The 20,520-nt window shown below is 41.5% G+C and overlaps 4 protein-coding genes and 1 long non-coding RNA gene across 11 annotated transcripts in view; 2 read left to right on the top strand and 3 right to left on the bottom strand.

Moving 5' to 3' along the window:
• LOC139772323 (protein pangolin, isoforms A/H/I/S) overlaps window positions 1-2,554 on the bottom strand; it is a 172,659-nt gene extending 170,105 nt beyond the window's left edge. The window contains exons 1-2 of the mRNA XM_071705937.1: window positions 911-2,554; window positions 671-749 (exon numbers count right to left, since the gene is read on the bottom strand). Of these exons, the coding sequence (XP_071562038.1) occupies window positions 671-749; window positions 911-1,060 (229 nt within the window). The 5' untranslated portion in view covers window positions 1,061-2,554. The remainder of the gene's footprint in view (window positions 1-670; window positions 750-910) is intronic.
• Window positions 2,555-2,664: 110 nt separating this feature from the next.
• Window positions 2,665-20,520, top strand: part of LOC139772342 (uncharacterized) — a 149,771-nt gene continuing 131,915 nt past the window's right edge. Inside the window, exon 1 of the long non-coding RNA XR_011718110.1 lies at window positions 2,665-2,972. This is a non-coding gene — a long non-coding RNA (uncharacterized lncRNA). The remainder of the gene's footprint in view (window positions 2,973-20,520) is intronic.
• LOC139772326 (transient receptor potential cation channel subfamily A member 1) lies at window positions 5,400-9,199 on the bottom strand. The gene is made up of 9 exons (XM_071705945.1): window positions 8,763-9,199; window positions 8,427-8,679; window positions 8,084-8,286; window positions 7,740-7,961; window positions 7,294-7,622; window positions 6,955-7,210; window positions 6,203-6,511; window positions 5,782-6,053; window positions 5,400-5,685 (listed from the first exon to the last, which is right to left on the bottom strand). The coding sequence occupies exons 1-9, from the start codon at window positions 9,147-9,149 to the stop codon at window positions 5,508-5,510; spliced, it is 2,409 nt and encodes an 802-aa protein (XP_071562046.1). The 5' UTR covers window positions 9,150-9,199; the 3' UTR covers window positions 5,400-5,507.
• Window positions 10,342-15,370, top strand: LOC139772338 (cysteine-rich protein 1). The gene is made up of 3 exons (XM_071705978.1): window positions 10,342-10,528; window positions 14,735-14,887; window positions 15,125-15,370. Exons 1-3 carry the CDS (start codon window positions 10,489-10,491, stop codon window positions 15,166-15,168), a joined length of 237 nt encoding a protein of 78 aa, XP_071562079.1. The 5' UTR covers window positions 10,342-10,488; the 3' UTR covers window positions 15,169-15,370.
• The window catches only part of Sv (paired box protein shaven), a 120,567-nt gene continuing 116,292 nt past the window's right edge, over window positions 16,246-20,520 (bottom strand). For 6 of the 7 annotated variants that reach the window (XM_071705948.1, XM_071705946.1, XM_071705947.1 and 3 more), the window contains one exon: window positions 16,246-19,506. In XM_071705948.1, coding sequence (XP_071562049.1) covers window positions 19,280-19,506 — 227 coding nt within the window. In that variant the 3' untranslated portion in view covers window positions 16,246-19,279. The remainder of the gene's footprint in view (window positions 19,507-20,520) is intronic. The other variant, XM_071705951.1, reaches the window with a different exon arrangement.

The raw sequence follows: 20,520 nt of genomic DNA, 5'->3' as shown, positions 1-20,520 counted from the left end.
GCGGCCACCATTAGGAAATGTCGCGCCGCGCCGCGCTGCGCCTCGCGCCGTTGATACTTGATTATTTCATTCCTTCATGCTTCGCGATCAATCGCCGGCAACTATGATACTCTCGCGTCGCAAAGTCTACTTACATGGAATTACTTCTAACGATACGTTACTTTTGACTTCTCATATGGATTATCGATATATGACTTAAAATCGGAGCATTTCTATATACAACGCTATACGTCGCTATGTTCTACCGATATTTCAAGAGAAAGCGGTAATTCTTTTTCAAGGGAAACTTGACAATGTTTTGTAATACACGTTGTAAAATTAAAATTACGTTACGTACTCAATGGATATTCTTGCGCATATTACCTTCATTTAAATAAACCTCCAGCCAGCTGTTTACCACGACGCAACGGAATGATGTATCGATCCCGTTGACTTGGCAGGATTATAGGGGAGGCTAACGAATAATTAAACTCACGCGACGCGCGCGAAATTGGCGTCGATATGATTTCCCGCGTCGTCGTTCGCGAAATATCGAGAGTTAACTCTCCGCTACGAAAGCGATCTACCGTCACTTTTTTCACGTTTTCACGTGGACATGGACAAAATACAGAAACTGTACAATAAAAGGCTGAATAAGTAAGGATCTCGTGAAAGATTGGAGGAGACTTACCGAAAACGGGACTGTGGTCGGATCTCGCCGACGTTTTTCCCGTCGTCGCATAGGTCCCACCGGTGAGCGTGCCCTTTTCCTGCAACACACATGCACGCACTTAATGCTTCGTGTCCTGCGGCTACAGAAATATTTGGGAGGGTGGATGAAGAATATGTCGAAACGCGAAACGCGAAACGCGAAACACAATGGAGAACAAGGAAAATACGTCGGTGGGACGACGAAGAAATGGATCCGCACCTCTGACTCCGTGAGGTCGATGAGATCGCTCTTGTCCTCGGTGAGATTCTCCGAGGACCTCTTCTCCTCCTCGCCCTCATCCTTGAAGACCTTGACCTCGTCTTCGCTGCCGAGATCGTCGCCGCCGCCGCTGCTGCTCACGTGCGGCATTATTGTGGGCACGCGAGCGACGGCCACCGTCTTCTCTCACTTCCCTCACTTCCCTGTCTTGTCTCGTATTCCTCACTTGCCGATCGACTCGTATTCGGTGTGAGAAGGCTCGTCTCCGTTGGCGGGCGAGATGACTCACGGCGAGGAGTTTCAAGATCTCAAGTAGAAACGTTGAACGTCGAACGTCGCCCGTCGCTGCCGGCGGTAATTTCGAACGATGGCCGACGGAGCGACGTGAAGTTTGCACTTGTAGAAACACCGACTCAACCGACCGCGATCGCGATTCACTGTTCACATTCGATTCGAATCTCACTGAACGCGCGCGTCGAATGCGGTCCGAACGAACGTGATCGGAGGCAATATCGTAGCTGACAGCGTTACCGTTGCCGTCGCCACGTCGCGACCCGCGTGCCGCCGCGCCGGTGCGTCTCGTCTGTTCTCGTCGCGCTGACAGTTGAACGACGAGGTTAGGCCGTACCACTTGACCCGAGAGACAAAGGAGTCAGCGAATGCTCCGCGTTTCTTCGCGTACCGCGATATCCGTCGGCGACGTTGGCGTTCCGGAGTCCGGAGTGAATTGACGTGACGCGAGTCAAAATGACAATCGTGGCGCACTTGAGTCAGAACACTCGCGACTCGCGACTCGCGACTCGCGACGCGCGTGGAGACTACGTCTCGCCGACCGGCCGACGGAACGAGTTACGAGACGGCCGGGCGCGCCTCTCGACCCTCTCGATCCTCTCGATCCTCTCGATCTCCTCGAGTCGATCCCCGCGCTCCGTCGCGCGACACACAGCCGCGCGCGAAAAGCGCGTGAGTTTAATTTCCGGTCGTCGCGCGCGGTCGGCGTCGTTGTCGAAGAGAGATACGCGTGGGAAGGTCGCCGCTACTGGAGGAGGAGGAGTAGGAGGAGGAGGAGAAGGAGGAGGAGTAAGGCGGCGTAGGACGGGAGAGGAGAGAAAGAGACAGAGAAGCGTGAAGAAGAAAATGTGGCGGATAGAGGTAGGTGGTGTACAGAAGGCAGACCGTGACGGTATTAATGCGCGGAGTTTACAGTGGAGCGAGGTGCGCGTTGCCTTGTTCCTCCACTCGCTCCCGGTTCTCTTTCTCTCTCTCTCTCTCTCTCTCTCTCTCTTGAAGTTAACTGCGGATGGAATTCTCAGTGCGCGCACCGCGAGCCTGGTTTGCACGTAGCATACCCGCACAAAGACGGTGGCCACGATGTTTCCGCGAGCGCACGATACTGCGATTCCGTGAACGGGCCCGTACGATGGACACGACGCGCGACGAATGCGGCACCACGACAACTACGGCACTCTCGTTGTTGTTGTTGTTGTTTATGCTGTTTTTGTGGACGGTGCACGCGCCGAGCGGTCATCGTGCCCGTGAGTGTGTAACAAGCAGTGCTCGAGATTGCGTGTCGTTCCCGCGTATACCTATATCTCGCCCCGACTCCGAATGTCCCCGGTACGGTCTACTTGGATGCTCGGTGCCGACTGCCGGCGACGGTGAGCTCGGGCGGGCGGCTCTCCCACGCGACGACCAATCACGACGCCGGATTCACCGCGGCGGTTTCCCTCGCCGACGCGCCACCTCGCTCCCCCGCGATGCCGCGCTCAGCCAGTCATGGCAGGCAAGGCGGCGAACCGAGCCCGTCCGACCGAATACGATCTCGCCCGAACGTGCTCCGGCGCCGTCTCCAGTTCTCCGCCGCCGCCACCGCCGCCGCCACCGCCGGCCGCCGCTATACTACCACCAACGCGAACGTATCGTCGTTGTCGTTGTCGTTGTCGTTGTCGTCTTCGACTTCGTAGTTCGTAGCCCTTGTTTGACGAAGAAATAGTGCCTCCCATCGCGGATGTCGTCGATGCGTCTTGACGAATTACCAAAGCTATCGCACCTGGTAACGAAGGTAGGAAAATTCAAACAATTTTTTCTTATTTATCCTCAAGCTTTACGGCTTGCAAGCTGCATACGCATATCCGCGCTCGCGCGCACGCACGTTCGGCTCCGCACTGGCCGATCATGCTCGTAAATGTCGTTGGTTGTTGCATTTATTCCCCAGGCGAATCGTTGCAAGTTTTTTTTCTTCCTGTTAGTGTCGAATTCTTTTTCTCTTATTTTGTAATATCTTATCGGATTGGGAAAAAAGAAACTTATCGAGTATGTATAGGTACTCATCGTAAAATAAAAATGGCGGGATCGTCATGAATTTATTGTCCAACATGGCACTTACGCGAACTTGCTCCTTGCTCCTGTGTGAAGCCGTTAGGGCAGGTGCACGCGTGATTTCTTCATGGCCACGGAAGGACGTAGTAATTTATGATAATTTATATGTTCGCTACCGCCCATTGCAACTAATTTCAGCGTTTAATTAATATATTGTCGAAAGGATATCTAACGTTACTGTGAAAAACTTAATATACATAAATGCTCGTGCGTGAAAATTATATGTTGTTATAGAAATCGAATATCATAAGCCATTTATCGATGAATATAAGAAACTGATTTCTCAAAAAATATAATAATGGGGTTTTCTTATATAATATGATTTTTTACTGAAATAATTATACTCCTTTTCCGGTACGAGTTCCGGTGTGCGCGATAAAGAGAAAAGGATATTGTCATGCGTATAAATATACGTATAAATCTTTCTCTGCAGTACTTATTTTATTCTGTACCGTAATTCATGGAAAGAGATCACATCGAATGCGCGCGCGTTCGCGTTTCGGATTTCTGAAAATTATGTATACACAGGTATACCTATATGAGCCGAGAGAGAAAATCTGGAATAGCTGTGTTTCCTATGACGATGACGGCGCAAAATCGAGAAAACAGCTCCGCGTATTTCCGACGCTCTCCCGAAATTACGACGATACCGCCGAATCGTGGTGCGTGCCGTCGAAGCGCCCGCCCGCGCCGTTGAAACATATACATTGCAGGATATATAAACTCCGACATACAAGCGAATTTAATACGTCATGAAAGCATCTAAATTCGCATCGCCGCACCGATGAGAGCTGCCTCCTCTCGCGAGTCTCTTTCAGCGAGTTTTTCGACTCTCGATTTTTGCCGCCGTTGTTCCTTTTTAGCCGCACTAAATTTTAGCCGCACCACTCTGCGAGTACAGCTCTTTTTCATATTTAATAAATTTTTAATTAGTCTCGTAAACTTTACGAGCGCAGCAGATCTATCATATGTAGCATGGAGTTACATGATTAATATATACGCTTAAAAATGAGTGCGCTATTTGAGCGCTTCGATATGTTCGTCCTATTGCGATGCCTTGTATATACGATGCAATCAAGTGTTACTTTATTATTGCGAAATAGAATTCAAAGTAAAGTTCCGTATATAGTGTTTTGCCTTTTATAAGATAGATTTTTATCCTTTATGCTATCGGTAGGAATTCCATAAAATTATTATCCAGGTCCTATATATGTAATAAAGAATTAAATAGGAATACTAGGAATAAGTAAGATAGCAAAATTGCACATTTTATGGTGGGACTGGTGGGAGCTTGCTGCCGCCATCCCATGTACCGTACCGGGAAAGAGCGTACATTTTGCAAATATACTTATCCGGCTTATAATTTATGCTCTGCAATATTTTTCGGCTGCGTAATTCTCGGCCGCTGCTGCATCGCGAGTAATACGCGCGGCTATTTAGTAGTCGGATATATGGAGATGCGAACACGCAAAACCCGCCAGTTAAATGCATATCATAGTTGAAAAATAAAAAATCTTTAATACCGGCATATATCCAGAGATACTTACGACAGCGTGTGTCGCATTCGAACGCTACGACAAAACGATAATCTAACGTCGTATGTTTTACATACTACTGTAAATATCGTTAATTATTGCATAATTCAACCTTATCGGTGCTTATCTCACCTGATCGTTGCTAAATTATGCCTTAATGAAATTAAATAAGGCTCAGGGTCTTTATGTCTCCGATATCGTGCTTATATATATAAAAGCATCAAAATCGACACTAGCTGAACGATAGAAGGGGAGACATATGTAAAATCAACAATATGAATAAATAATAACAATTTAATTGTTCCGAGCAAATTTAAATTTGTTAAAATGGTCGATATGATTCGCAAGCTACAAAGAATCGGAATTTCAACCAGTTCCGTGGTGACATCTATATGGTATATCTGTTAGGTCTCTTTGTACTGAGAAGATAAGACGGATCGCTGACTTACCATTATGTGCAACTGTTTACATACTGTACTGACAATGAGATGCATTTTGCTTTACTTTTTTTATTCTGTAGAAAACATTTGTTTTATATTATTTATAAATCTTATGCAATACCAATGAGGCAGAAGGACATTATCTATGGCGCTTTATTTAATGATTATAATAAATGTTGCTGTCGGGCTAACGTCCAGCACATTGAAAAATAATTGCAATGTACGTCGCATACATGCAATATACTAAGTATTTACAAGTTTTTTTTGGGCACGTTTTCTTTTGAACCTGCGTCGTTTCGACGATCTTCGATTCGTCAAATTACGATAACAATGTATTTTCAATTCCCGGATTTGTTCTTCCAAATTGGACAGTATAGAAGTCATCTTCATATCGCATATTTCTATGTTTTTGTCCGCCAAACTAAAAAATAATATGACGCTACATTAAACATAATTTCAATTTTTGATGCTATAAGTTACGGAAAAATATATTTTACGCAAATTGTATAATCCATACTTATCGTTCTTGAAGGATGTCTTGGTGGCTAACAAAAATAAAGCTTCTATTAGATCGGCGGGAATCTTAGGAGGCGATTCCGTAAAATGACTCATATGATGAAAATAATTTTCACGAGAGACCAACGTAATTTTTGTGGGAATATCGCGTCTCGAGTGCAACAGCATTCTTAAGCGAGGATGTAGCCAATTGCTGCGAAAGATTCTGTGTGACGTCACTCTCTCTAAATGTGCGACAAATTCCGCTTGTTTCAGTAGTCGACGTATGTGGCCCTAATGTGACAATATTAATTCCGTTGCTGATTAATCCTACAGACTAATCTGCATATCGACCTCTTGTATATAGCTTAATTTAACTTGATTTAGCTTAGTGTAGCTTTTGGCAATTAAGAGTTCGATTTCTAAACATTCATATATCCTACCTCCTTTTCGAGACCTTGAATATCGTTGACCGCCAAACCGATCATGAGATTAATCAAAACGATACTGGCGAGCATAATGAAGACGAAGAACACAATTCTGCTTGTGACTGGTAAAAAAGTACCCTTGTCGTTTTCGGTGCTGTTTGACTTGTTTTCTTTGAACAAGTCCTCGTACTCGTACTCGCCCATCATCATTACCACAGTCCTTACGATAGTCTTCCAGAAATTGTCAAATTGATCGTTTCCGTGAAACAAAACAACAAAACTCAACGCGAATCCGACAATCAGGTAGCCAAACGCCAGGAGAACCTAAAAGGAAATAAAAAGTTCTGGATATATGTTGTTTTAATAGCAAGAGTGATACGTGAAATGGATTCTGATGTGATATCATCGACGCAATTTTTTCAAATCCGGATTCGTGTCTCCGATAATTATATTTATAGTCACATTTGTTGTTAGAGAATTCGTCATAGCAAGCGCGAGGATTACTATAAGCTGAGCGATAAAATCTTGAGATGAATAATTATATGCATAAAGGTAATCACGATGCTTGAGTTACTCTCATCCCAACCATTAGGTTTTCGCTTATATATAAATAGCACGATTATTTTAAAATGGATTTATGACGGGAAATTTCGAAATGCTAATTATATTTTTGTATTTTGTAATTGGATAGAGATTTCGTAGAATGTATAAATCATAATAATGTTTACTTGGAGAAAAATAACGCTGCATCAATTGCTTCGGCTAACCTTTAGAATGTTCTTCAACACCGTGGAAAACATGAGCGCGTAATATCCCCACATTGGAACTCGACCAATTAATAACATCATCTGCATCCAACTCAACAGGATTGCGATGCTGATGGAATGTAGCACCCAGTGCACGCAATGCCGAGTCTCAATTTCTTCCTTCGAGCACTTAACAAATTCGCCCGCTATCGATGTCACCAAGGATAGCATGGCGCATATCAGTGATAACCACGTCTCGAGTTGTCGCAAATAATGCCTGAAATGTTTCGAGAATATATGTCGAGTATAAATCAATTGAAAAAATTCAAATTTTTGTTACTCGGAGATGCGCATATTTACTTGGGTTCTAATATAACTTGAATCATATTGTGAAACAAAAGAAAACAGGAACAGGTCGCTAGGATTCTTCGAGTCACTACGTGGTCAGCGTCATTATGTGTAAACATTATAGCGTAGACCGAGAGCGAAATAACGAAGAACAAGTGTACGAGTATAAGAAGAAAGAAAAGTATCCTTAATCTCGCCCACTTTAGTCTGAGAAACGTCTCCACAAGTGGATGCTGTAATATTGCCAGTTGCCTTATATCCGAAGCTACGGCTATAACGGCCGTAACTACTGCCATTTGCATCTGGTGCTTTGGAGCCAGTATACCGAAGTCAACGGTAATCTTTAACAGAGACGTTCCATTCATTAGAATTCAGTAAAGGCAGCATAGTAGAATAAGAAAGTAGGATATCTGTATCTGCACGTAAGAGTCTAACGGGAGACGTAAAGCGATCCTTACATTCTCGTATTTCTCCGAAGGAGAATTATTGGCCGTTCGTACGCAAGAATCCAAGATATCTGTTAAAAAGGCCAATGGTCGCGAAATATGAGCGAATATAGCATCAACGACGGTAACACCAGTCTTCGTCACGGCGGCTAAATTAGCTCCATGACTGATCAAAACTCGTACGCACTCGCGATGTCCCTGATAAGACGCTCTATGAAGAGCCGTACGATTGATCTAAGTGGATAATACAAGAAAGCACAGAGATAGTAAGCACAGAGATGTAGAAAGTAATATACAATTTTGTCTTGTAATTTCGTCTGTTATACTTAAATTGTAGCATTCAGTATAGAGCTGACCTGATCGCGCGTATCAATGTTATGACGTTGCATTACTTCAAGTAGAACCATTAGTGTCTCGATACTCCCTGTACTCGCGACGATATGTAGAGGCGTGCTTCCGGAGCTCTTGCATTTATACATTGGCCATGCACCATTTGACAATAATATCTTCGTCGCTTCGGCACTACCTAGCATCGCCGCATGGTGCAAAGCAGTGGTACCTAGTAGAGTTGAACGTGAATTATATTATGTCATTTAAAAAATTTTTTTTTGACAATAACAGATTTCTGATCAAGTATAAACAATGATATATCGCGATTCTATCGATATTGCGTAACGCTCGATTGATATTAATTAATACCCGTGTCCGGATGAATAATGTTCACGAACACCTTCGCGGCGACCAGAATCCTAACGATCTCGACAAACTTAGTCATCTCATTGAGATCATCGCGATTCACCGCGCTTCCTGCCAAGAGCAACGGAGTAACCAGGCACTCGTCTTTAACGTTCACATCCGCACCGCCTTCCACCAAAACGCGCACGACGTCTGCGTGATTATTTTTTACTGCCTGGTGCAACGGCGTTCTTCCCCAGCACACGGGTAACGGCAACTAAAACGAAGCATTGAAAAAAGGAGCTGTGTTTTTTTTCTCGGGTTTAGTACAAATTCGCGAATTATCTTCGCGGTACGAACTTTTCTTCCTACGAGTAAGCATTTTGTCAGCGAAGAATATGGGATGTTCTTGGTGCACGAATAGATACCGACTTTAACGTCGATGTGCCCTCCGTGTTGAAGAAGCCACTTTGTCACGTCAGTATTACCGTTGTATGCCGCATAATAAAGGGCGCATCTACCAATTTTATCCATACTGTTTATGTCGGCGCCTTTTTTGTAGAGTTGATTCAACAGATCTATATTCCCCTGCCACGCAGCCATGTGCAGGGCTGTCACTTGAAGAGCACCCACCGGACGCACATATCTATTTTTGCTATCACGCGCCAAAATTTTACTCGCCTCGTCGAACTCTCCATTCTCGATCGCTAATATGAGCGCGATATGATCCGGATCGCATTCATGCATTATGATTTTTCCGTTTTTTCTTGCGTCAACGATATATGTAAATTGATCGGTCTACGAGTCCAAGCATCTCTAATGCTCATAAGAAACTGACGCACAATGCGCGTAATTAACGAGAACATCTAATCATTATCTGCCGGATGTGGCACGCAGGGGATATGATAATGTTCTTTATTTGGATATGATTTTATTTTAATTGTTAATTTACGTCAATAGCTTTGGTCAAAGTATTGATATAGTATTGATATTAAAATAAAAATCCGTGGCTTGTAAATAACTATAAATTGACATATAATTATACAGATTTTCGGATTTCTGTTCAGCTGTTACCGAATAAAAATCTCGCAGCCTATTAGGGTGTCTAGTGCCTATACAATACGCATTACAAAAAGTGAAGACTGCAGTTGAATTTTTAAACGGTAGCGAATAACTTTCGACCGAATATTTGTATAATCTCGTTAAAATAAATTCCAAAATTTACAGCGGCATTTCCCACATCGCCCTCTGGCTACGTTCTGACGCTGCACGGCGTAGCTCCCCGACCCAAATTCCGATAATTAATTAATTTCGCGGGTATCACGTTGCAGTTTTATGAGTAAATACCTTCGAAGCGAGTGCATTCCGTTGTTCGATACTTCGAACAGCTCCGTTATTCGCGCATAATCAAACTATCGATCTGGATACTCGTGAATCTCGTTGCGTCGCGCAGTTTTGATAATGAATTTGTTCACAATAGCTAACGGGATTACTCCAGCGTAACCGAAGAAAGTAAACGAACGCAAAGTGAACGAAGCCGATGTCGAGCCTGATGTGTCCGTTACTGCTCGAAGATCTACATGTACAAGGTGTCCTGAATTCTTCACTTCTTTTGCTTTCTTTTGCTTACGGATTTTCTTTCTTATTAATTTAGAATTTTTCGTAATCAATCTTTGGCCAAGGTTATCTACGTTTCGATATTTTCTATAAGCAAAATTGCTTATAGAAATTCTTTTTAAATAAAAAGAATCCACAACGAAAGTGCATCCATTTATATACGAACACGCGTACACGCTCGCACACGCTCGCACACGAGATTGTATAACGACAGGCAGGTAACGTTTGCCCGACACTTAAACACTTGCACGCGGCCGTGGTTGAGCTTTCGTCGTGTATTCGTGCAGCCGTTAGCCTTAACACACGTTCATACGCTCAATCAACTGGAGAGCGTTGCGTTACCTTGCCGGGCTCTCAGACGACTCAGACTCGGGGCCAGTACGCGTCTGACCACGCCGCTGAAAGCATCTTTCTGTTACACGCACAGCCTCGTCAGGCTAGAAGCCGGTTCTTCACAACATATAACGAAATGCCGAATTGTCCAAAGTGCGACAAGCCTGTGTACTTCGGTAAGATGATTATTATTTTGCAACGTTGTTACAAAACATTGAAACCAGTACAATTTGAATGAGTTGAGTTTTCGATGCTGCCGATACGAAGAATTGTACTTTGTGCTAATCATCGTGAACAAAGGTTATTCAACATGTCCGTAGCATTAAAAGCTAAATTACCGAAATGGAATATATCTTGATTTACAGAACGTGGCTCTTATATTACATTTCTATATATATTTGCGATATTCTTTTATGGTTTTATATGTGCAAGAATGAAAGTAGAGAGAACGCTGAAAGTGACACAATTTTATTTCCCATATTTTTTTGTTTGGATGCTGTTGTTTCATAAACGTGGTTACATAATAAATTATTGCATCGACCATTTATATAGCGCAGCGAAGAAAAGAGGTTATTGAGTATCTCGTATTGATAAACGTAATACGATGATCACAATCCACTTCATAAGTATATGTGTCACTTGATAGAAAACGATCGAAGCGATATGTACGCGTACGTAATATGCTTTACATAAATTTCGTCCAAAATTAGCTATAAGAATATATAGTATCACTTTGGTCTTTCTGGAATATACAGCAGGAGTCACATTTATAAACGTGACAATTTTTGTGTGCTATTATATTTTATTTTGACTTTTCTCAAAAGTATCGCGCGCGCGCGCACGATAAATTATGATGAAATCAATATATAGTACAAAATATACTTTTCAACTTTTCTTGTGTCTGGATTTATAATCCTCGAGTTGTATAAGAAAGGCATAAAATATCAGACGAACATAAATATACTCGAAATGGTAAACGCGTGGTGACGACATCAATGATATCATTGAACGACCTCGGAATCCACCACGGCAAACATTATGTCAGTCTGTTTCACTGTATACAGGCTCTCGAGTTTACTACGAGCGAAGTGAATGAGTAATCCAGTCAGTTTCTATAGAATAAACTCAACCCGTAGTTGTGTAACAGGAGTTGCACCTGCGAGAGAGAGACACCGCGTATTTACATGAAATTAAGTCTACGGTAACATCGTACTCTCGTTTCACAACAAGTGACTTCTACGCAATATTTTCTATCGATGCGTGCCACGATTCGACTTTATATCAGCTTTACTTGGAAAATCAGCTAACCATTATTAACGATACTTTTCCAAAACGAGGAGACGACCTCGAAACCTCCTTAAATGCACCTCGGTATTACACCGCACGTTGTAACTTGTACCACAAGTTAGTAGTTGGTAAAATGCTGCGATAACGTTATCTATAGTCGACTATGCACTTTAAGGTGCGCATCACGCATAGTAACTTTGCTTAATCATAGATAAATAATATGGATAGGTAATTGCTATATAGTATTATGCATTTTTTTATTCAAAGCATTTTTCTAGATTTCATAACTGTTGCCGCTGCAAAAAAAAAATTAATATATTTTTAATTTATCTCATTCTATTAATAAATAAAAGCACGAATCTAAAAAGACGTGCGCGAATTTTGTGTTTAGACGTGCATTTTTAATCGAGCTTTTGCACTCTGGTTTTTTTTAAAGCTGGTAACGGATTGCGTTTTTTGATGCGTCACAAACGTATAAAATAAATGTCGTTTTTTTCTGTATAAAATGCTCGAAAATAATAATATGTAAATTATTGGAACTCTTTACATAAACAATTGAATTACACTTGTATGTTTGTATTTTACCGAATAATTTTTTCTACATATATGTATGTACAAAAAATTGGACAAAGTTATTGTGAATATATGTATGACCTTGAGAAAAAATTTATGCATCATATTTAAATGCATCGCATAGAAAACTATTATCTTAATGCAAAATAAAACGGAGAAAAAAAGATAGAAAATAATCATGACGCGAGAGACGGCAGGATGAGGAAAAAAACTGCATTGGACGAACGTCGAGTTGCGCCGAGTTATAACAGCAACAATAAACTGTCCAGCCGTGAGGATAACACAAAGGAAACATAGTATATCGCGCGCACATGGATACTAATAACAATACAGATACACGAAACAGGTTTTGAGAGAAGAATGGTCAGGTCTCGTAGTCGCAGTATATACGAAAAGGTAGGAGGAGGAACTACGAAGAGAGGAGTCAGTCGGTTTCCGCCGCAACCCCCGCTGCAAGGGAGGAGAGATGCGAAATGCGAGATGCGAGATCCGAGCGGTTTTTCTGGGGCCCTCGAAGGGAGGGGAGGAGGGATACGATGGTGTGGACGGTGGTTTGAAAGGAAATGAGCGCACGGCGCCGCACGGGATGATGCACGCGTGGGTGAGGATCGCGGCGAAGGCAGGGGATGGTCTCTGCCGACGAACAGGGGAAAAAAGGAATGAAGGGGCGTAAGAACCAGGGAATGAAGTTCCGAGGGTCTATGCAATCAACGGTGGCGGCCGATTGTTTGGCGCCTGGGCGCAACGATTCGTGGTTACGGTACTGTCTCTGCCTTTTCGCACACTACCGGTGCGGTGCGCAGCACGGCGAATGCCGCTGACGATTATGCACTCGCTTCTCCGTCGCCAGATAATTAGGAGTTAATTAACTAATGGCCCTTTATGCGCGTACCCTTCTTAACCGCGATACACTGCGCGCGTTCTCGTTCTCTCTCTCTCTCTTTCATTTCTCTTTTCACTCTCTCTCTCTCTCTCTTTCATTTCTCTTTTCACTCTCTCTCTCTCTCTCTCTCTTCTCCCATACGTTGCTATTCCTCATTCTCTACTACACCTTGCTTTCACCGACGCATCCTTTCCTCCCCGATGCACCCACTGCGCTCGTCTCGTCATTTTCCAATTTCCCTCGCTGGCGCTACCGCCCTTTGTGCTTCTTCTTAGACACGGTGAAGCGTTTGAATGCAACCACCAGCCCGCTGCGGTTCTTGCTTCATTTTTTGTCTCTCCTGCGAGGTTTGATATGCCGTAATGGCGCGATATGCTGCCGCGACGCAACGGAGAAAAAGAGAAATCGGTTTTCGGCTTTTGCAAGTCTTTTGTCGAATTGTTGGTTATAAAACGCGCGAACCACATATAAGAATGAAGATATTAGAAGTCAATGAAATGTCAACGGCAGGCGTAACGCTATAGACTATAGAGTCAACAACACTTAGTAAATCGTATTATAAACTGAGACTTATCTTTATCAAGATATTTAATTTCATACACGATTTAATCTTATCTGAATAACTACACTGAAAACTGACTAACGCAGTTTTAAAATGATGAATCTATCCGCTCATTCTCTCATTTAAAAAACAAATGTAATCAACTATTATCTTTACAAATATTTAAAATTGATAAGTCTGTAAAATTTAAGAATTTTAATATTTAAAGGAATGTTTTAAAATTTTTGGTATCTTAAAAAATATAATATCAATTGATTCGCTCGTTGCTTTCTCGTTAGTATCACTGCATCTTTCTTTCAGCAGTCCTATTGTATAACATGTTCCTTTCGCGCGAAGGTGAAACACACACGCATACACATATACTAATGCAAATTTTCGTAGATGCATCTGGGAATTAACTGAGGTACATGTATAATGTGACTCGCATATGAGGGGTTTAAGAAAGTTTTTTTCAAAATCCGTCGGCAACATGAAATTCTTTGTGAAACACGTTCGGAGTGTACGTGTTTCGCATTCGCGCCTTTAATGAATAACTGACAACGATCCCATCGGGACTTCGACATTGGATTTTCTAATTACGAAATTGCTAATGGGAGAGTTCGTTCTCGTCATTCTCAATTCAGACAACGCGACATTGCACTTAATCCACATGGAGTTTATATACTTTCGGATTTTAGGTTGCTGGAAATAATTGACAGTTGATCTGATGTAATATTGTTAGATAAATCAATTTTTTTATTAAATAAAAATAAAAATATTTGTTCTTTGTGTTGCCCATCTTTCAGGTCTCTGTTATTTTACTTTATTTTAGATATCATTCCGTCAACATTACGTCACATACAAAATTTTTCATCGTTCTTTTTTATTACCTAATATATGTGCCCGATAATTTTTATCTCTTTCAGCGATCACCTTTGCGCCGGCAGAGGCACATGTGGGAAATGATATTCTAATGCGAATACTACATTACCGTAGGAACATAAAATTTAATATGGGAAACGCGACTAGTTCCGCCGCGGTGTACCGCCTTTTACGTTACACCGAGACGGACGCGTTAACATTCATCTTGTGTTGCAGCCGAGAGGAAGACATCCTTAGGCAAAGATTGGCACGGTTCGTGTTTACGCTGCGAGAAATGCAATAAGACCTTAACACCCGGGAGTCATGCCGAGCACGAAGGGAAACCCTACTGCAATCACCCTTGCTATTCAGCTCTGTTCGGTCCAGGAGGTAAATGGAAATTTTCGTCTCGGTTCGAGCGATGCGCTTCGTTTCCTCTAAAACTGCTTCATATTCAAAACCCTTCGTAGAACATCGCCGTCCTGCATTTAATATATTAAATTAATATGCATCTTATTTCATCTGTTTATACGCGTATCTCATTGCTCTTTATACTGTTTTCAAATTAGGTTTGCAGTGCTTCTAATATTGCAGGTTCGCGTAATGAAATGATCGCTGTTATTGCAGGTTTCGGACGTGGCGGTGCTGAAAGTTATGTTTACAATAAATGAAGTGTAAATGTAAAAGCAGTAATGTGTACTTCAATTAAGACAATTGTACAATTTCGAATACAAGGAGCAGTTGGACACTTAAATATAAAATAACGATCATTCTGGTTATTTATGTATACGTAAATATCTCTATTTTCTACAAGAATTTCAGGAATGTATACAGTATTGAATATAATAACGGTGCTATATAAGAAGAAAATAATTATATTTTCTATCTATTTACCACTATCCCATTACCCATGCCTATAATTGATCTAATATCTAGGACGGGGATAATACAGATTACATGTTCTATTGTATACGCATGCGATACATTAGGCTACGGCTACATAATGCCGATAAAGGAGAGATGCACGTTCACGACTAGAGATGCGTTGCCATCGCGTACAGTTAGCTCAGAATAAATAAAGATTTTTTATATAAAAACATAGGCAATGTAACGCAACATTTTGTTGTCTCATAATCTTATTAAAGTTATTTCTTTCTTTTTATTATTGTATTAATTATATTGATTTTTTTCTATATTCTCTATAGGAGTATTCATTGCTGTAAACAGATGTCGCCAAATACACTTTCATGAATTATTAATAAACTTTATATTGTAATTTTACAAAGTATCGATTTTGATGTAAATCAAAACAGTTTTTTTTATATTGTGTTATAATTACAAGAAAGATAGCTTTATTTTTCACTTTTAATAGCTTTATTCACTTTTATTTAGCTTTTTTTTTTGCAAATGTACCTTATGTATTTGTTATATTTGCTGATTTTATATATATAACAAAATTGATATTAGTGGTAACTTTTTGTTTGACTTTTATTTTTTATAATGCACGAGGTATAGAAGGACGAGAATAATTTTCTTCAGATTCTCTTATTCAATATCGATTTAACTTACAAAATGGAAATATTAAATTATTTTTTAAAAAGATATTTTATATATATAATTATTTTTAACAATATTTTTGCAGGTATTTGATCTCTGCAGCAATTTAAATTAGTCAAATGTTAAATTTAAAAATATTTACATGAAAAATTGAATTAGGGAATTAGGTGTAAAGATGAATTTCATATATATATGTATATATATAAACCTCATATTTATTTAAAAAGGATGTACAGAGTTTTGTTTGCAAGTATCAACAGCGAGACTCGGCAAGAGCGGCGCACGGAACAAGAATATCACACGGAACAAATAAAATAAAATGAGATAATGTGTGCTCGATTAAAAATGCGCGGCTGCGGCATTCGAGTCGAAATCTCAGATTCGCAAATGTATAATTCGCGCAAACGAATTCGCAATTCCGCTCATCGCTCGAATGCCGCACACAGTCGTTTTTCTCTTTGTATCTTCTATATTCAATTCCATATTACAATTGTGCTTTATCGGCTTTTCCTCCTATGGAGACTATAAAAACGTTTACTGCAATATTGCTCTCTCAACGGATTCTTTGGCAAAACTTATTACACATAGGTCATCATTACAATTAATAAATAATAAATGTATTAAATAATATAATGATGATGATAATAATAATAATAATAAAATATAATAATAATGATAAAATAATGAAAATAGTGAAAATAGCAAATAGAATAATAATTAATAATCAGAGTCATTACGATAATAGCAATAAAGTAACAATGTATAAGTATGCAAAAAATCGTACCGAACATCGGACACAATGATCTAGCCCATATTTGGCCAATTGAAATTCAAACATGTATCTTGTGCATGCACGCGCTAAATTATTCCTCGAACTTTTTTTTTTGAAAAAGTGTGCCTTTCATTTAGCAATGCCGAGCTGGAAAAATTGTCGCTAAGATTGCAGTGCAAAAAAATCTTTCGGATCGTTTTTAGCATCTGCGTTTTATCCTTTCTGCACGGCTTTATATCACGTTATCGTGGCACATTATAATTGTAAGCAATAAATATCATAATTGCGGTTTGAATTAGCAATTTAAAGATGTCATTTGCAATCGCTAATTTTACCTTTATGATAAATCAAATTAAATTGCAAATTGCTAAAGAGCGTAACACAGACAGTGGAGACAAAATGATTTTCGCAACAAATAGTACAGTTTAATTATTTGATAAAAGGCGATCGACACGGACGGAACATCGCGCGAGAGAAATTTCAAAACTTTTATCGATTGACTGGGGATCAATAACAATAATTTCGATTTTGCGAGCACGCTTTGGATCGACACATCTAATGAGTTGAAAGAACGTTTTATATCGTTTTATTATACTCGCTATTTAATTTACTGTTCCCTTCATTTCAATATGCAATATTTGGTTTACTAGCGCATCTCTTTTGAATGTGACTAGAAATTGTCGGATTGCGTAGAATTGTCAAGTAATTTTCAATCTACAACATTATCCGGCAAGCTGAGTAAATTCGAGACGCATGAAATCTGTAGCGCGTGCCGCTGAAGCATCAATAATTAACACGGTAATTAAATCAGAGAACGCGCGTGCGCTTGCGAACGTAATTTCTCATTAAAAATCTCCGACGCTCGGCGCTAATTGCGCTTCGTGATAATCTTCTCCGGCGCGTTCCGCCCGACGACGAACGGGAACCAGTACGACTTCCGCCCCAAAGCGGAAGCGTGGCGAATGCGTTGAACGGAACGGGAGAACGAGCGTGATCGCCGAGCTGTCGAGGAAGTGTCCACGCGCCGACTTGTGCTAATTATCACGAATAAGAAAGAACGTTCTCCGTACAATGGCGATTAATATCTCGACATGACTCGCGGTTAGTATGTACTTACCTCGACAAAATTAAAAATAAATTTAAATAAAAAAATATCAATTCTCTGAATCTTTTAGTAACGAGGCTACCTTTGAACTAATTACGATTTTTTTTTTCAATTTTTATGTCGATCCTACACGCCGCTCGCGATTACGTATTAATTGTCCGTGTGAAAAGGCCGCTCAAAACCGGCGCAAAGGTCACGCTTTTTTGCCGCAATTGCGCGACGTGTTCGTTCGTTCGACGATCCGCATGATGTATATGTCGTATGTCGGTGCGTGCCTGCGTGCTGCGTGCGTGCGTATGTACGCGTGTGTACGTGCATGTGTGTTGGGTTTACTCGCGCGTGTGTATATGGTCTTTGGTTTCTACAAAAAATATATATAATATCCTTAACAGTAGTGATCATTACGGTCGACTCCTGATTTAAAAATCTCAAACTTATCGTGTTATACTCTACGATATTCTTAAGGGGGTGAAGGGTCGTTGTGCCTACAGGAGAGAAAAACGTGCCGTTGGGGCGCTTGACTTTGTTTACACGAATTATATATATATAATATATATATTTTTTATTCTTATTTATATATGTTCAATTTATATATATTTACATGGTCAGCGACTATATTCGCCACGCAAGCGCGCGCTCGCGAGGGCGGTCACGACCACCGCGTGGAAATTATACTAACTGAGGATCATTAAATTAAACTACCTATCGTCGCAGCTCTCCAGAGAGCGGCGACGCCGTCTTTAACGCTTTCGAGCATTCGAGATTCACTCGCATCGCTGCCATTAGCAATTGATAAGTCGATCGACCGATGATTCTTCGGATTCTTCGGATTACGATTAATAAATAAAACGTAAAAGGGAACGTTATATTGCAAAGAACGGCAGCGACACGAGGGAACTCTGTACGCCAATGCTCTGATGTGACCGTCACTCGTCAAGCTCGTTTTACACGAAATCACGTCGCGCGCTCATCGATCAGATCAAATTCCCAAATCCTGTCATCCATTTTGAACGCGATGGAATTCAGAACTCCGAGCACAACTAATCCTAGAGTCGTTTTAACGTTTCTTGTCCAAAAACGCCACTTATCCAGATTCATCGGCGTGAAGAGTGTTCGTCGAGCTATCCTAATCTTCTTCTTCGACATATTTAATCTTCCCCGTGGATTTATTGGTATCCCTCGCACTCCGAACTTTCCATTGCGCATTCCCGAAGCGGTTAAAAGGAGATCATTGCTAAATTTCGAGATGGTGTCTCTTGGTGATATGGCGTCCATCGCAACTCGCTGTCTCTCCGCTGATCGTTGAGAGACGCTCGATCAAGAGTTCTCCCGTCGTGCGGTTCGACCATCAAGCCAGATAGAGGTCCGTCGGTGTGGCGGAGGTGTGGTCCGGCTTGGTGCAGGCGCTTCCGGTCGGCGAGGCTGCGCTGGCCCCGCTGCTAGCCCTGGTAGCCGCCAGAGGCGAACGACTAGCCACATCGGCACTGCTTTCCGGAGCACCGCTAGTGCAACCGCCACCGCCCTGCTGCGACGTATGAGTGGTTGTGTCTCCGTTGCAATAGTAGTACGTGGAGTCTACAACGAGAAACGATTACGTTCATCGCGCGTGGAATTTGCAGGTTTCTCTATACCTGCGTACAATACCCTGCTTAATATTGCGCGGCGATTCGCGATATCGAATTTTTGTCACGTGTATTATACCTGCTAATTTTACAGGCTCAATTAATGTTGTATCCGCGAATGAGATACTTACTTACGTCGCATGTTTCACGTTTCGTGCGCAATTTGTAACGTTGCATATTTAGCCATGTTTTCGCCGCAACAACTTTTCCCATTCTATTTATGTACGTGTACGTGTACTTGTATATGTACGTATCGCGCAGAATTAAGATGGAGTAAATTGTTTTCCGCGATGCGCCTATCTAATTTTTGCGTTTAATTATAACATTCACGTAACGCTCGCGTGGAATATCAAGAACGAGGAGAAATAAGCTGAGTGTGCGCGGGGAAGTGAGCGAGAGCGTTGCGATATCGCGAACGGATCTGCATTACGTGTTACGAGGTACGGGTTAGCGTATCGCGTGTCCGATAGGAAAAAAAGCGGTTTATTATTCTATTCATTTCTGCACGCGCGATGCGCGCTCTCTTCTAGTGTGCTTGCACCTCGAGGTATCGCGATCTCGGTTTAATGCCGCCAATCTTGTACGTTATGAGGGATAGGCATCGAATCGGGATTGTATTAGAACCGGATGGAGAACGCGACGTAGCTCCTTACGGGGAACTAGTTCGGTGTTATCTGATATGAATCGAGTTGCAATTCGCGTTAACGAGGAACGAGGCTAGGAAGTTCTATTTAGACCGCGAGGAATTGTGTCCGCGTGCGCGGTTACATGAGCGTAACCGGGAATAAGATTTTTGCTAGGCCATATATCTTTGTGTATCGCGTTCGTGTAATTCCTGCAGGATAGAGAATACGGTTGGCTTTCGCGCCGTTTATTACTTAGACTTATAGATCAAGTAATAAACGTCGGTTTCGCGAATGGTTGTGTAATGGTCGGCCGGCTTAGCAACGTTATCAATGGCGTTACC

Source organism: Temnothorax nylanderi, unplaced genomic scaffold, assembly GCF_030848795.1.
Source record: "Temnothorax nylanderi isolate EJ_2023f unplaced genomic scaffold, tnyl_v1.0 TNYL_tig0048_pilon, whole genome shotgun sequence".
In the NCBI taxonomy this organism is placed as follows: Eukaryota; Metazoa; Arthropoda; class Insecta; order Hymenoptera; family Formicidae; genus Temnothorax; species Temnothorax nylanderi.
The sequence above is the reverse complement of the archived record's forward strand: the minus strand, read 5'-3'. Positions and strand labels throughout refer to the sequence as shown.

Excerpts from the sequence above, each read along its gene's own strand:
- LOC139772338 (XM_071705978.1), top strand. The coding sequence starts at position 10,489 with ATGCCGAATTGTCCAAAGTGCGACAAGCCTGTGTACTTCG. Across the intron at positions 10,529-14,734 it reads CGACAAGCCTGTGTACTTCG|CCGAGAGGAAGACATCCTTA; the intron begins GTAAGATGATTA and ends CTTGTGTTGCAG. Across the intron at positions 14,888-15,124 it reads AGCTCTGTTCGGTCCAGGAG|GTTTCGGACGTGGCGGTGCT; the intron begins GTAAATGGAAAT and ends CTGTTATTGCAG.
- LOC139772326 (XM_071705945.1), bottom strand. The coding sequence starts at position 9,149 with ATGCATGAATGCGATCCGGATCATATCGCGCTCATATTAGCGATCGAG. Across the intron at positions 7,962-8,083 it reads ACATTGATACGCGCGATCAG|ATCAATCGTACGGCTCTTCA; the intron begins GTCAGCTCTATA and ends TTATCCACTTAG. Across the intron at positions 7,623-7,739 it reads CTTCGGAGAAATACGAGAAT|ATTACCGTTGACTTCGGTAT; the intron begins GTAAGGATCGCT and ends TCTCTGTTAAAG.